Source organism: Pogoniulus pusillus, chromosome 38 (assembly GCF_015220805.1).
Source record: "Pogoniulus pusillus isolate bPogPus1 chromosome 38, bPogPus1.pri, whole genome shotgun sequence".
NCBI lineage: Eukaryota > Metazoa > Chordata > Aves > Piciformes > Lybiidae > Pogoniulus > Pogoniulus pusillus.
In genome coordinates, this window is record NC_087301.1 from 9,515,931 (window position 1) to 9,531,017 (window position 15,087).

Consider the following 15,087-nt stretch of genomic DNA (forward strand, 5'->3'; position numbering starts at 1 on the left):
CTTGTTTGTTTTATTGTTTTGCAGCTCATTTTATTTTCACTTGTTTCATTTTATTTCCTTTGGCTTGTTCACTTTGCTTTGGTTTCTTCTGTTGCTTTCTTTTCTTCTCTAGGATTTAATTTTTATCTTCTGTTTATTTTGACTGGAGTCTTTTATTGTGTTCCAATTCACTCTCTTAATTAACTTCATTCAGTTTCTTTAATTTTCACATTTTGCATGTCCTTTTAGTCTCATTTATTTTATTAATTGCAGCTTATTTTAATTTATTTCATTTTCTTTAGGTTTGTTTCCTTTCTACTATTTTCTGTTCTATTTTGTTTATTTTTTATTTCACATTGTTTTATTGTGATTATTTTGTGTTACTATTTTATTTTCTTATCTATTTATCTTCAGTTGCTATTATCTTATTTTGATGTCTTTATTTTAATATTTGATTTTCTGGTCTGCTTTATTTGAACTTATTTTCTATTCCCTTGGTTTATTTATTGTACTATTTTATTTTCTAGTCTCCTTGATTTAATTTTATTTTCTAATAAGGTGGTTGGATTTATTTATTTTACTGTTTGCCACCCTGTTTTATTTGATTTCATTTTCTGTTGCTTTGATTTCTTTATTTTACTATTTTATTTTCTAGCCTATTCCATTTAATTTTTATTTTCTATTTAATTTTTCTTTCCTTTACTTCCTCCCCCCCCGCCTATTTTATTTCATTTTCTTTTCCATTATTTCATTTTGATTTCTTCCTTTTATTTAACTGATTTTTTAATGTTTGGTTTGTTGGTTTTTTTTAATTTAATTTGATTTAATTTAATTTGTCTCTTTCGTTTTGATTATTTTACTTTTCTCTGCTATTTTATTGCATTATTTTGATTTCTTTACTCTTTTTAGTGATGCGTTTGTTTTTTTTTCCTTTTTTTTTCCCTTCCCTCCCCCCCCCATTTAATTTTATTTCCCTCCGAAACTCAATCCCTCAGCCCTTGCCCGGTCCCGCCGCGGTCAGCGCCCGCAGGAGGCTCAGTGCCAGAGCCGCGGAGCGTGGGGGCGATGCCGGCGCCGCTCCTCGCCCGCCTTGCGCCAAGCCGAGGGGCTCCGGCCCAACCCCCCCCATGCCGAGGCTCGTTCCGTGCCCGGCGCTGGGACTGGCAGCAGCCGCGGAGCTGCCTCCTAAATCCCAATAACTCCTCCCGGCGCCTGGAATTTGCCTTTCATATCCGCGGCTCAGCCCCGCCGGGCCGCAGCAATCAGCGAACGCTGCCCCCGGCCCGGCCGCGCCGAATCCGCATTAAACTGGGATCAGCGCAGATTAAAGCGGATGCGCCGCGGGGCGAGCTGCGAATGAAGACTTCGCTGGGGGTAAGCCCTTGGCAAGCTGCCGGCTCGGAGCAGAGCTGCGCGGAAGGGCTCAGAGCCAGCTTTGGGGCCAGCGCCTGGAGACACAATCACAGAATCACCGACGGCGGCGGTGGAAGAGACCTTGAGAGGGCATCGAGGGAGGCCCTGCAGGGCCAGGGACGCCCCCAGCCAGGGCAGGCTGCTCACAGCCCCACACACCCTGCCCTGCAGTGCTGCCAGCCAGGGGCAGCTCCCAGCTCTCTGGGCAGCCTGGCACAGGCTCTCCACACCCTCAGTGCCAAACACTTCTCCCTTCTCTCCACTCTCAAGCTCCCTCTTGCACTTCCAACCCCTCCCCCCTTGGCCTGGCCCAACAGCTCCTGCTCCACACTCTGTGCCCAGCTTGCTTCAAGCCCTGCAAGGCCACCAGAAGGGCTCCCTGGAGCCTTCCCTGCTGCAGGCTGCCCAAGGCCACCTCTGCCAGTCTGGGCTGCCAGCAGAGCCCTGCCAGCCCTGCTGTGGCCTCCTCTGGCCCTGCTGCAGCAGGTCCCTGTCTGTGCTGTGCTGAGGGCTCCAGAGCTGCCCCAGCACTGCAGGGGGTTCTCAGCAGGCACAGCAGAGGGGCAGAATCCCCTCCCTGTCCCTGTGCCCACCCTGCTGGGGACCAGCCCAGGGCAGGCTGGGGCTGGGCTGGCAGCGCTCGGTGCTGGCTCCTGTCCAGCTCTGCACCCCCAGCACCCCCAAGTCCTTCTCCCCAGGGCTGCTCTCAGCCCTTCAGCCTTGGCCAGGCTGGATTTGTGCTTGGTATTGACCTGCCCCTGGGGAGGAACAACCTCCTGCAGCAGCACAGCTGAGGGGATACCTGCTGGGAAGCAGCTCCAAGAAGCAGGATCTCGCAGTGCTGGGGAGCACAAGTGGCCAGGAGCCAGCAGTGTGGCCTGGAGCAGAGCAGCCTGAGGGGAATCTCATCAGTGCTGATGAGTACTTAGAGGGTGGGTGTCAGGAGAGTGATACCCAGTGACAGGACAGGGGCAGTGGACACAAATCGCAGTGTGAGAAGTTCCATCTAAACGTCTGCTCTTTGAGGGTGGCAGAGCTGGAAGAGGCTGCGCAGAGAGGTGGTGGAGTCTTCACCTCTGGGGTCATTCAAAACCCATCCTGGGCAACCTGCTGTAGGTGGACCTGGTCTGGCAGGGAGGTTTGGACTGGGTGGTCTCCGGAGGTCCCTTCCAACTCCTATCATTCTGGGATCCTGTGACATTCCCAGCCTAGGTGTTTTGGCTTAAAAGCATTCCCAGCTGCTGCTGTCGATCCCCAAAGTCAAAGTTGCCTGGACAGGAGATGGCTTTTCTGCTGCTGACAAAACATCGTGGTGGCCTTGGTGCAGTGATGGAGAGCACCAAGGGCTGGCAGAAGTCACTGCCTGCTGCTGAGAGTTGCAGGGTTTATAATTTAGTTGTTGCAGAGGTCTAGAGGAGAGCTTCCAGCACTGGCTGGGGGGTGAGCTGTGCACAACCAGGCTTGTGCAAGCTGAGCCGGCATGGGCCTGTGGGGGGGGTGTCAAAATGGAGCTAGGCCAGAAGAGGGTGGGAGTCACTGGGGGTCTGCTTTGTGCTCCACAGGCACCCTCTGTTCCCGCTGCTGACTCTGCTCTTCGAGAAGTGCGAGCAGGCCACGCAGGGCTCGGAGTGCATCACCTCCGCCAGCTTCGACGTCGACATCGAGAACTTCGTCCACCAGCAGGAGCAGGAACACAAACCCTTCTTCAGTGATGACCCTGAGCTGGACAACCTGGTAGAGGCAACTAGGGCTTGGCTGATGGTTTCTGGGGGGCGGGGAGAAGGTAGGGGTGAGGAGCAAATGATGAAGACTTCCTTCCCACCTCGGGCAGTGTCTTTGGGCTCCATTTGTTGGCCATTTTGTCACTTCTCTCTAGACCCTGTGAGATCTTCTTGAGGAACTTCTCTGAGATGTTTCCCATCAGATTCCCTGGGAGGACAGACTCCTGCCTTGGGTTTGGGTTAGTTTTCCCACACAAAGGTCATGGAGTCAGAGCCGTTGGCTGGGAATAGCCCAGCCCTGTGGTTGGTTTGCGCCCCCAGCTCTGGCCTGTCTGCAGCAGCTGCTGTCTGCGGTGCACCGCACAGCCTCACCTGCTCTGGCTCCAGCTCATCTCAGCAGGGCTCCACAGCTCATGTCCTACAAACAAGGCAAAAGAAGAGCTTTTCCCAAAAAAAGGATGTTGCAGGCCAATGCTTTGGGACACCTTGGATCATTTTTGGTGGCTTCCCTGTCACGGCAGCCCAAATTTCCTACCGTTCCCTTTGCTGCTGGAACGGCTTGGGATGGAGCTTTCCTATTCCAGGAACCTCAACAAACATCCCCAAATCCCATTGTTTTGTCTGGGAAGCCTCCAGATGTGATCTCCATGGCAAGGTCTATGGCACCATCTTGATGCACTCTTCCAGTGCTCCACAAGCAGGTTTTCAGGGCCCAAAGAGGCAATGCTGTGCACCTCTGAGTATGCAAGGAGCAAAACACCTTCCCTGTGGGTTGGTATCCCAGAAAAGTAAAATTGGGCAGTTCAGAGGCAGCTTTCTGCAGATATTGCAGGTGTGAAGGAGGAGGTTTTGGGGTGAGCAGTCACAAGAGAAGCAGAAGGAGGAGGGCTCATCTCAGGGCAACAGTTGCTGCTTTCTTAAAAGAAACCGTTTCAAGGTGGATGAAAATCCCACATCTTCTGTGCCACCTTTCCACTTGTGGAGGAGGTTCTTGTGACATCCCTAAACGGAGGGAGGCTTTAGCAGTCTCTGGGAAGCCCTTCCTGGTCATGCCAAGCCCCACTTGCAGAGTATTAAACCCATTTTGCAGTCTTGCAGCCAAGAACAAAATCAGTCTGAGATGGGCAACCAGAAAAAGAAACAGTTGGAACTGTTTCAGCTTTGGGACTGAATGCACAGCAAATGCTGAGGTGCAGCAAACCCAAACCCCACAACACTGACAGCAGCAGTGAGGGCAGTGATTGAGAGGAGAGCAGTGCTACCAGCTGAAGCTAAAAGGAACCCCAAAAATTTGGGGAAGGAGAAACTCTCTTTGTAGAATCTTACAATTGTTTTCGTTGGAAGAGACCTTTGAGATCATCCAGTCCAAGCCTAAATTCACACAAGTGTGGGACAGACTCACAGAACTGTTTCAGCTGGAAGAGGCCTTCAAGACTCTGGAGTCCAGCACTTCCCTAACTCTGCCTAGGCTGGGACTAAGCCATGGCCCTCAGCACCACATCTCTGAGACATCTCTAGGGATGTAGACTCCACCACCAGCACCATGGGCAGCCTGGGCCAGGCTGAGAGCCCTTTCAGTGAAGAAATTGTTCCTCATGTCCAGCCTTGGGACCACCTGAGGCCACTTCCTCTTACCCTATCACCTGATCCTAGGCATCAGAGCCCAGCCCCAGCTGGCTGCAGGCTCCTGGCAGGGAGCTGCAGACAGCAATGAGGTCTCCTCTCAGCCTCCTCTGCTCCACGCTCAGCACCCCCAGCTCCCTCAGCTGCCCCTCCCCAGCCCTCTTCTCCAGACCCTTCCCCACCTTTGCTGCCCTTCTCTGGCCCTGCTCCAGCTCCTCAGTGTCCTCCTGGCACTCAGGGCCCACAGCTGAACCCAGCACTCACCAGTGCTGTGCTCTGATCCTTCAGCAGATACGAAGCAAGTGGTGCCTGCAGGAGCTGGGCTACTAGAAGCTATTTTCAGTTTGGTTTGCAACTTCTTAAAAATCCAATGCCAGTCATGGCCTCTGGCCATGTTTTGGAGTGGCTTTTGATGCTGAGGTGAAATCTGGCCTGTGGGCAGTTGCATTGAACTTGAATGCCTCATATGTGCCCTTGCAGTGTGGTGAGTAGGGCAGAGAGGTTCTCCTGCACTTCTGCTCTGCTCTGCCCTGCCCTGCTGAGGCCACAGCTGCAAGCCTGTGTCCATCTCTGGGCCCCCCAGCTGCAGAAGCAGCTCAGGGAAGTGCTGCAGAGAGCCCAGCCCAGAGCCCCCAGGCTGCTGCAGGCAGTGAGCACCTCCTGTGGTGCCAGGCTGAGGGAGCTGGGGCTGGCAGCTGGCAGCAGAGCAGCCTGAGGGCTGAGGTGTGCAGGGTAGTGTGGGCAGGACGCAGCCAGGCTCTGCCCAGGGGTGGCCAAGGGCAGCACCAGAGGCACTGGGGGCAAGCTGGGCCAGAGGAGGTGCCAGGGGAAGAGGAGGGCAAACTTAGTCCCTGTGAGGGTGCTGGAGCCTGGAGCAGGCTGCCCAGAGAGGTTGTGGAGTGTCCTGCCCTGGAGCCTTTCCAGAGCCCCCTGGATGTGTTCTGGGTGCCCTGCTCTGCACAGCCCCCTGGTAGAGGCTTGGCCTGGGTGATCTCTGCAGGTCCCTTCCAGCCCCTGATATTTTTTTATACATTTTTCTCTGTTCCTCAGGCCTTTTGGGCTGTCTGTGCCCTATCCAATGCTCAGAACTGCTCCAAAGACCACTCAAATCATTCAGCATGGTTGATCTCCATCAAGACAGAGAGTTAATGAGATCATAGAATCACAGAATGATTTGGGTTGGAAGGGACCTTAAAGATCATTTAGTTCCAACCCCCTACCATGCTGAAGGTTAACTGGTGGGAATTTTGTATGGAAAAATCTTACAGAGCCCAAAAGTTCACCTCTCAGCCTGTGCTTTAGCTGAGAAGGGACTCTTTACAAGGGCCTGTTGTGGTAGGATGAGAGGGAATGGATTGAAGCTTGAGGCGGTGAGGTTGAGACGGGAGATGAGGAAGAAATTCTTGAGAGTGAGGGTGGAGAGACACTGGCACAGGTTGCCCAGGGAGGCTGTGGAGTACAGAATCACAGAATGTGATCGAAGATTCTGTGCTCCACAATCTCCCTGGAGGTGTTCCAGACCAGGTTGGATGAGGCTTTGAGCTACCTGTGCTGGTGGGAGGTGTCTCTGCCCATGGCAGGGGGTTGGCACTGGATGATCTTTAAAGTTCCTTCCAGCCCAGCCCCTTCTGCCCCTGCCCTGCTCCCTTTGCCTTGTTTGCATTTGGAATTTTGGTTCTCTCTGGGGGGTTTCTCCCCCCTCTGCCAGCGCTCCCCCGGGGCTGGGCGCAGCAGGGCCGCAAAGGCCAGCGGCATTAACTGTCATTAGAAGGGGAGTCAGGTACCCCTGGCTGCTGAGATGCACATAATTAGGAATTAGCAAAAGGTCAGATCTCACCATTATCAACTCAATCAGCTGCCGAGTGCCACACACTCAATTAATTCAGCATCTGGAGCTTTTACGACCCCGTGCACGTTCGCCGCCGGACTGTAACTCTCCACCCGGACAGATATACGGCGCAGCAGAGCGGGGCCATAAAATGAGACCCTAAGCAAATGAGCTGAGATAATTGAGAGATTTATTTTTGATACATGTCTGTGTCAGGTCCTTCTTGCTTTGTCCTTGAATCTTGACTTTCATGGCCGCTGAGCCTCGGGAGGCTGCGGCGAGCCAGGGGTGCGGCGCTGCCGCCTTGCGCCCTGCCTGCGCCAGCTGCGGGGAAAGCGACACAGGAAAGAAAGGAAGAAAAAGGCAAAACCAAAAAGGATTTTCCCAGCCACAAATGATCATCCCTGTTGTGGCCAACCAGAAATATGCTGCCTGTGTCACGGAGCCGCCAGGTGAGGCTGGCTGGAGGCGTTCAGGGTGCTCCCCGCCGCGGCTGGTAACGATGAGCACCGACGGGGACAAGCTGCAGGCAGCCCTTGGAACGCCAGGAGGCTTCGTTCCATCCCGCTGGAGCGATTGCCCCGAGTCAGCAGCTGAGGCTCCCTGTCTGCCGCAAGACTTCCAGCGGTGGCTGTAAGGCAGGGGGCTCCGGGACTGGGTCCTGGGCCACTTTGGTCACGCTTGTGGGGGGTAGTCTACCGAGGTGCAGGCACTGGTGGAGCTGCAGCCCTGGAACCTGCTAGCAGAAGTGGCCTCTGCAGAGGACCCAGCCGCTTCCGGCCTCCAGGGCATTTCTGGGGCACAGGGAGGAGCTCTCGTGAAGGCAAAGAGCAGCTTTTGTGAAGACTGATCGATAGGGAAGGAAAAGAAATGAGGCGGGCTGAGGTGAGAATGTCGGGGTGTGGGGGCTCTCGGTGGTGTGTTGAGGAGGGGAACGCAGTTAACTGCCACAGAGAGCAGCTCCAGGTTGGACTTTGGGCGAGGGCGTTGACTTGTGGGTTTTTCCCCAACGCATCAAGGCCAGCCCTGGGTCTGACTCTGCTGCCCTGTGCCCCTGTGCAGATGGTGAAGGCGATCCAGGTGCTGCGCATACACCTGCTGGAGCTGGAGAAGGTCAATGAGCTGTGCAAGGACTTCTGCAACCGCTACATCACCTGCCTCAAAACCAAGATGCACAGCGACAACCTACTCAGGAACGACCTGGGGGGCCCCTACTCCCCCAGCCCCTCCTCCATCAGCCTCCACCCCCAGGTAACACCATGCAAACCTCCTCTAGCCAGCCTGGCTGTGTGCTGGCAGCCAGTGAGGTTGCCTAGCAGGGTCTGAGGGGCTCTTGGAAATAAGCAAAAGTCCAGCCCCAGAGAGGAAAACACTTCACAACCCTCCCCCCTCTGCTGCACTGCTGCTGGGCTTGGCCTTTTAAATGGCTTTTGAATATGGTCCCTTTGCCTCATGGGGCTGGCAGAGATGCAGCCCCAAACTCTCTGCAAAAGGGGCAGGTGAGGAGGACTCCTAAGCTCTTCCCTTGCAGCAAGGAGCCATGGAGGGAAGGGACTGCAGAAGCTGTGCTGGTGGACAAGAAATGTGCATTTTTTCGTGCTTGGTGGGAGGGAAGCACACACCAGGATTTGCTCCACTGCTTCCAGGATTTGCTCTGCTGCTTCCTCCCTCTTCACTCTTTTCTTCATCCCATGGCAACTCAACAGAATTTGGGGTCTCAGAGAATCATTTTTGGCTTCACCACCTCCTTGGAATCTTTTCCCCTTGCATAGTCACTGTTGCCAGCTGGTTTTTATGTCTAATTTGGGGTTGAGCTGGGAGAAGGAAATTTGTGCCTCAAGTACAGAGGGAAAGCACAAGGAGATGCCCAAGGACTGCAGGAATATCACCAGCAGTGGCCAAACCAAGCTGCACTCTGGGGGCTTTTGGGAATTGTAGCTGAATATTTGGGGAAAATGATGCCCAGGGGTTGGAGCTTTCCTGTGCAGGGAAGCATTAGAGGCTGCTTGCATCCCAGAAAACTTCCTTGGTCCACAATTTTGTGTCCCTTGGGGATTTTTGATGATGAGACTAGGGAGAGCCTGTGCCGGGCTGCCCAGAGAGCTGGGAGCTGCCCCCTGGCTGGCAGCACTGCAGGGCAGGGCGTCTGGGGCTGTGAGCAGCCTGCTCTGGCTGGGGGTGTCCCTGGGGACTGCAGGGGGTGTTGCAAATGACCGTGGAAGATCCCTTCCAATGCAAATCGGTTTGTGCTTCTGAAGTTCTCTCATTTCTGTCTCTCAGATACCCCTTGAGGGGGGGAAGAGTCAACTTCGGCCTTGCACAGTCCCACCAGAAATGCCTGCAGCCAACCTGAAGTCACGTAGGAGGCTGTTGGGGTTCTCCTTAAGCAGCAGCAGGTCGGGGGTGCTGCTTAGGCAGTTTGATGGTGGTGGAAAGGTTAAAACCCAAATCATTTTAGCAGTGCAGGGTTCAGAGCTCCACATGTCCGTGGCACAGCACGGGGGGGAGAAAGCCACCCGGAAAAGTTGGATTTGAATTCCTTGAAGGCTCCAAAACTCTCAGTGGGGATCTGCAGTCCCCATCCTGTGGCTGTGTTCCGATGGCCTCCTGAAACGGACTGGTTCTGCCTGCACTGCTTTCTGGTGGCATTCCTTCTGAGCCAAATTAGCAAGACACTTGCATAAAAGAGAACAATAATTGCTCCACGAGCATCTCCTTTGTAATTTATTAGTTTCTATTATTGTGCTGTCGCCATGGCAACGGCCAGGCTGAGCAGGGAGATGTGAGATAGCAGCCGAGGAGCTCCCGGTGCCAGCGAATGGAGATGCAGGGTTTTATCAGTAATTTTCATGAAAATAATAAGTGAGGGAGTTAATGAGATGGAAAAGCTGTCCTGTGGCTATTGTGGGGCTCTTTTTGTCTCTGGGTTTTTTCCTCCCCCCTCCCTTTTCCCCCCCTTTTTTTTTGGAAGTGTTGATCTAATTAAGCATGCATGGGGCAGGAGCTGTAATGAGGATTTGGTGTCGCACAAAGAGGTGGGGATGGTATCAGAAAATTAGCATCAGGCTTTGGAAAATAATCAGGCCCATGGAGAGGCTCTGAGGTCCTCTGATTCCTGCAGATGTGGAGTTGCTGATGTCTCCCTTCTGGGTGAAGCTTGAAACTTGAGGAATTCAAGTAAAGATTTGCTGAACAAACAGGGATGAGAAAATCCTGGAATCACCTTCACAGGATCACAGAAGGTCAGGGGCTGGAAGGGACCTGCACAGGTCACCCAGGCCAAGCATCTGCCAGGGCACGGCACCCAGGGCAGGGCACCCAGAACACATCCAGGGGGCTCTGGAAAGGCTCCAGGGCAGGACACTCCACAACCTCTCTGGGCAGCCTGCTCCAGGTTCCAGCACCCTCACAGGGACTAAGTTTGCCCTCCTCTTCCCCTGGCACCTCCTCTGGCCCAGCTTGCCCCCAGTGCCTCTGGTGCTGCCCTTGGCCACCCCTGGGCAGAGCCTGGCTGCATCCTGCCCACACTACCCTGCACACCTCAGCCCTCAGGCTGCTCTGCTGCCAGCTGCCAGCCTCAGCTCCCTCAGCCTGGCACCACAGGAGGTGCTCACTGCCTGCAGCAGCCTGGGAGCTCTGGGCTGGGCTCTCTGCAGCACTTCCCTGAGCTGCTTCTGCAGCTGGGGGGCCCAGAGCTGGGCACAGGCTTGCAGCTGTGGCCTCAGCAGGCAGAGCAGAAGTGCAGAAGAACCTCTCTGCCCTACTCACCACACTGCAAGGGCACACATGAGGCATTCGAGTTCAGTGCAACTGCCCACAGCCAGATTTCACCTCAGCATCAACAGCTCCTCTGCTGCCAGCTCCCAGCCCGACTCACCACCAGCCCTTCTAACTCACCCCAGGGTGCCACTGGTTTTGCCCACGAGGGCACATTGCTGGTTCAGGGACATCCATCCCAGGATGCTATTAGCTTTGCCCACAAGGACAACCTTTCTGGCTCATGGTCATCCTCCTGGGCACCAGGACCCCGAGGTCCCTCTCCTCTGTGCTGCTCTTCAACAGCTCAGTCCTCAATCTTTTCCAACCCCTTTTGGTTGGAAGAGGCCTGTAAGAGTCCAAGACAGCACTGCAATCCAGCACAGCACCAAGGATGAGTGCCCCCAGCAAGGACTCAGCTGGAGGGGAAGCAACTGCTCAGCAGCAAAGGAGCTTCAGCAGGTGACAGGAGCAGAAGGGTTCTCGGGGATGGAGCAGAAGCCAGGGGCTGGGCTCTGGGTGAGGGCAATGAGCAGTGCTGACACACCAACAGTTTCCTTCTCATTACCCAGCTAAGCAATGTCAAGGGCCTGAGCACTTCAGCTCCTGGAGTTTGCATGGAGAAGGCTGAAACTAATTCGTGGAAATCCTCTAGAGCCATCAGTAGAGCTTTAAGAGCTGGGAAAGCTCCAGAGAGCAGAGGAATCACTGGGTCAGTGGTTTAAACATGCCTGGGGAGGAACAACCTCCTGCAGCAGCACAGCTGAGGGGGAGCTGCTGGGAAGCAGCTGCAAGGAGCAGGAGCTGGCAGTGCTGGGGGGCACAAGTGGGCAGGAGGCAGCAGTGTGGCCTGGGGGCTAAGGAGGGCAAAGGTGTGGTGGGGGGATGGAGCAGAGTGTGGGCAGCAGGGCAAGGGAGGTTGTGCTGCCCTGTGCTGTGCCCTGCTGAGGCCACGTGTGCAGTGCTGGGCCCAGCTGTGTGGTGCCCAGGGGCAGAGGCAGGGCAGTGGTGCAGAGAGTGCAGTGGGGGCTGGGAAGCTGCTGAGGGGCCTGGAGCAGCTGTGTGAGGAGCAAAGGCTGAGAGCCCTGGGGCTGAGAGGCTGCAGGAGAGCAGCCCCAGAGGGCATCTGCTGAGTGCTCAGCAGCAAGAGCTGAAGGAGCTGTGGGGGGCAGGAGCCTAGGGCCAGGCTCTTGGCAGTGGTGGGCAGTGGCAGGCCAAGGGGCAAGGGGCAGAGAGTGGCAGGCAGGAGGCTGCCTGTGGAGAGGAGGAGAAAGTTGTTTGTTGTGAGGGTGCTGGAGCCTGGAGCAGGCTGCCCAGAGAGGCTGTGGAGTGTCCTTGTGTGGAGAGCTTCCAACCCCCCTGGCACTGTGCTGCTGGGCAAGCTGCTGGGGGTGCCCTGCAGGAGCAGAGCTTGGGCTGGAGGATCCCCAGAGGACTTTTCCGGCCTTACTAACCTCACCGCTCAGCTTGGTGCCATCTGCAGACTTGCTGAGGGTTCCTCAGTCCCTGTGTGAAGATATTGAGCAGCACTGCTGGGGCAGCTCTGGAGCCCTCAGCACAGCACAGACAGGGACCTGCTGCAGCAGGGCCAGAGGAGGCCACAGCAGGGCTGGCAGGGCTGTGCTGGCAGCCCAGGCTGGCAGAGGTGGCCTTGGGCAGCCTGCAGCAGGGAAGGCTCCAGGGAGCCCTTCTGGTGGCCTTGCAGGGCTTGAAGCAAGCTGGGCACAGAGTGTGGAGCAGGAGCTGTTGGGCCAGGCCAAGGGGGGAGGGGTTGGAAGTGCAAGAGGGAGCTTGAGAGTGGAGAGAAGGGAGAAGTGTTTGGCACTGAGGGTGTGGAGAGCCTGTGCCAGGCTGCCCAGAGAGCTGGGAGCTGCCCCCTGGCTGGCAGCACTGCAGGGCAGGGTGTGTGGGGCTGTGAGCAGCCTGCCCTGGCTGGGGGTGTCCCTGGGGGATGCAGGGGGTTGGACTGGATGAGCTGGAAAGGTGACTTCCCTCCGTGACTACTCCATGAACCTCCTTAGCCTAGCTGCACTTGGACACCTCTTTCTCACACAGCTCACCAGCTGCCTGTGTCTCAGCTAACCCTTGTTGCCCCCAGCTTGACTTGAGCACATGTTTCCCCAAATTAGGACAAGCCAGAAATGTTTACTGGTGTGGGGCACCCAAAAGCAGGCTCCTGTGCCAGGCAGCACACAGAGAAGGGCATCAGCTGGAGCAGTGCTGCAAAGCAGCACTTCCACAGATTGCTGCCTCTGTGGCACTGCCCTTACTGTGAGCATGCTGAGAGGGGCTGTGGGGGTGTGGATGTAGTGCAAGATGCTCCACAGGATCACAGAATATTTCTGGTTGGCAGAGCCCTCCCAGCTCACCCAGCCCAGCCCTGACCCAGCTCTGCAGGCTCAGCACCAAACCATGGCCCCAGGCACCAGCTCCACACAGTGTTGGAACCCCCCAGCAGAACTGCAGCACTGCCCTGGGCAGCCCATTCCAAGGTTTGGGAACCCTTTCAGGGCAGAAATATTTCACAGAATGAGAGACTGGGCTGGGCTGGAAGGGACCTCCACAGCTCCCCCAGCCCCCCCCTGCAGCCAGCAGGGATAGCTCCACCAGAGCAGGCTGCCCACAGCCCTGCCCAGCCTCACCTGGGACATCTCCAGGCCTGGGGCCTCAACCACCTCCCTGGGCAACCTGTTGCAGGCTTCCAGCAGCCTCCTGCTGCAGAGCTTGTTCCTCACATCCAACCTCAATCTGCTCTGCTCTGCTCCCAAACCATTGCCCCTGGTGCTGTCCCTGCAGCCCTTTGGCCACAGTCCCTCTGCAGCCTGCTTGGTACCCTAGGAGGTCTCCCTGGAACCTTCTCTTGTCTACGCTGAACACTGTCAGTTCCCTCACCTGTCCTCATAAATGTCCAGCCTGGACCTCCCCTTTCCAGTTCCTTTCCATCATTAAAATTACTTCATTTGCAGAAATCAGGTTTTGATGGAGAGCTGGGGAAGGTCACTCCCGATATGTCTGCAGAGCCAACTACTGAGGCCACAGCTCAGAAGTGCTGGAAACATCTCAGCCTCTCTGGGTCTGAGCAGATGAAGTGTTTCCTACTGCAGCAAAAATACCACTTGGCTGGCATTTGGGGTCTGAGGCAATTAGGATGCAGAATGGAGTTCTTCAATCTTCTTGGAGATAACTAGATTTATTTTAAGGCATAGCTTCCCCTTCCATTGGGTGCCCTCAGGGTGATGCTGTGAACTTCTTCCCTGTGTTTTTCTCCTAATTGATGCTTTTTTCAGATACCACTGAGCTGCTGCTTTGGGATTTTCCTCTCTGCCACCCCCCTTCCACTTTTTGTCATCATGAAATCCTCCTGAAATGTCTCAGGCCACTCTCTCTGGGGACAGCAAATTCTGGTCCACATTTTCCTATATCCCAGATAACTTCTTGCCACTTTGAAAAAAATGCTCTTGTGATGCCCTTCTTTTGGAGACTTTGTGCCAAAATAAGAAAAGAGAGAGCAGTTGAAGGTCTTCAGGCTGGTGCAGACCTCTGTAGTCAGCCCTGCTGTGTCTGTGTGCTTGGTGAGGTCCAAGGTGCATATTTGGCTTATATGAATGCTCCAGCTTGAGTATTTCAGTAGTGACAGGCTGGAAAAGTGACCCAGTGCCAGCTGCAAGAGGCTCAGCAAGTCACAGTGCAAAGTCCTGCAGCTGGGGCAGGCCAAGCCCAGGCACTGATCCAGGCTGGGAGCAGAGTGGGCTGAGAGCAGCCCTGAAGAAAAAGCTTTGGGGGTGTTGGTGCTGAGCAGATCCCCAGGAGCCAGCAGTGCCCTCCAGCAGCCCATCAGGCAGCTGTGTGCTGGACTGCAGCCAGAGCAGTGTGGGCAGCAGGGCAGGAGAGGGAATCCTGCTCCTTGGGTCTGCTCTGCTCAGACCTCACCTCCAACTCTGCTGTCCCCAGCATGAGAAGGACTCAGAACCACTGCAGTGAGCTCAGAGGAGGCCACAAAGATGCTGCCAGGGCTGAGGCACCTCTGCTGTGAGCACAGTCTGAGGGAGCTGGGGGGTTGCAGCCTGCAGAGGAGAAGGCTCCAGGGGCACCTCAGAGCTGCTGCCAGTGCCTGAAGAGAGCCTGTAGGAAGGCTGCAGAGAGACTTCTGCTGAGGGTGTCTGAGCCAGGCCAAGGGGAAATGGTTTGGAGCTAAGGCAGAGTAGGCTGAGAGTGGAGCTGAGGCAGAAGCTCTGCAGTAGGAGGGTGCTGGGAGGCTGCCCAGGGAGGCTGTGGCTGCCTCCTGCCGAGGGGTGTTCAAGGCCAGGTTGGATGAAGCCTTCAGCAACCAAGTCTGAGAGATGTTCTTGCCCATGGGAGGGGACTGGAGGAGATGAGCTCTGAGCTCCCTCCCAACTTTGGCTGTGGTGTGACTCTCTGTGTTTACAGGAGTATTTCTTAGCTGGATGGTTAGCAACAGCCAAGCCCAGGAGCATACCAAAGGGACTCAATTTTCCTATCCACAGCCCCAGAACTGTTCCAGTTTCAAAGCAAAACACCTTCTCTCAAATGGCTGGAGAGGGGAAAGGGAGGTTGGACAGGGATGGGTGCTAGGTTGGACTGGATGATCTTGGAGGCTTCTTCCAACCTAGTCGGTTCCATGATTCTGTGCTGTGCAAGAAGCAAGAACAATATTTTGTGGTCACATTTGCATTTGTAAATTGAATTAGCTATGAAAAGGAGCAGCTGAAAGGCAAACCCAACAGTGACAGCAACTGCAGCAAGAGT

General features: G+C 55.0%; 1 protein-coding gene across 7 annotated transcripts in view; it reads left to right on the forward strand.

Moving 5' to 3' along the window:
* The window catches only part of PKNOX2 (PBX/knotted 1 homeobox 2), a 140,403-nt gene that overhangs the window by 112,118 nt on the left and 13,198 nt on the right, over positions 1-15,087 (forward strand). For 6 of the 7 annotated variants that reach the window (XM_064173326.1, XM_064173333.1, XM_064173328.1 and 3 more), the window contains 2 exons: positions 2,955-3,132; positions 7,627-7,815. In XM_064173326.1, the coding sequence (XP_064029396.1) occupies positions 2,955-3,132; positions 7,627-7,815 (367 nt within the window). The remainder of the gene's footprint in view (positions 1-2,954; positions 3,133-7,626; positions 7,816-15,087) is intronic. The other variant, XM_064173332.1, reaches the window with a different exon arrangement.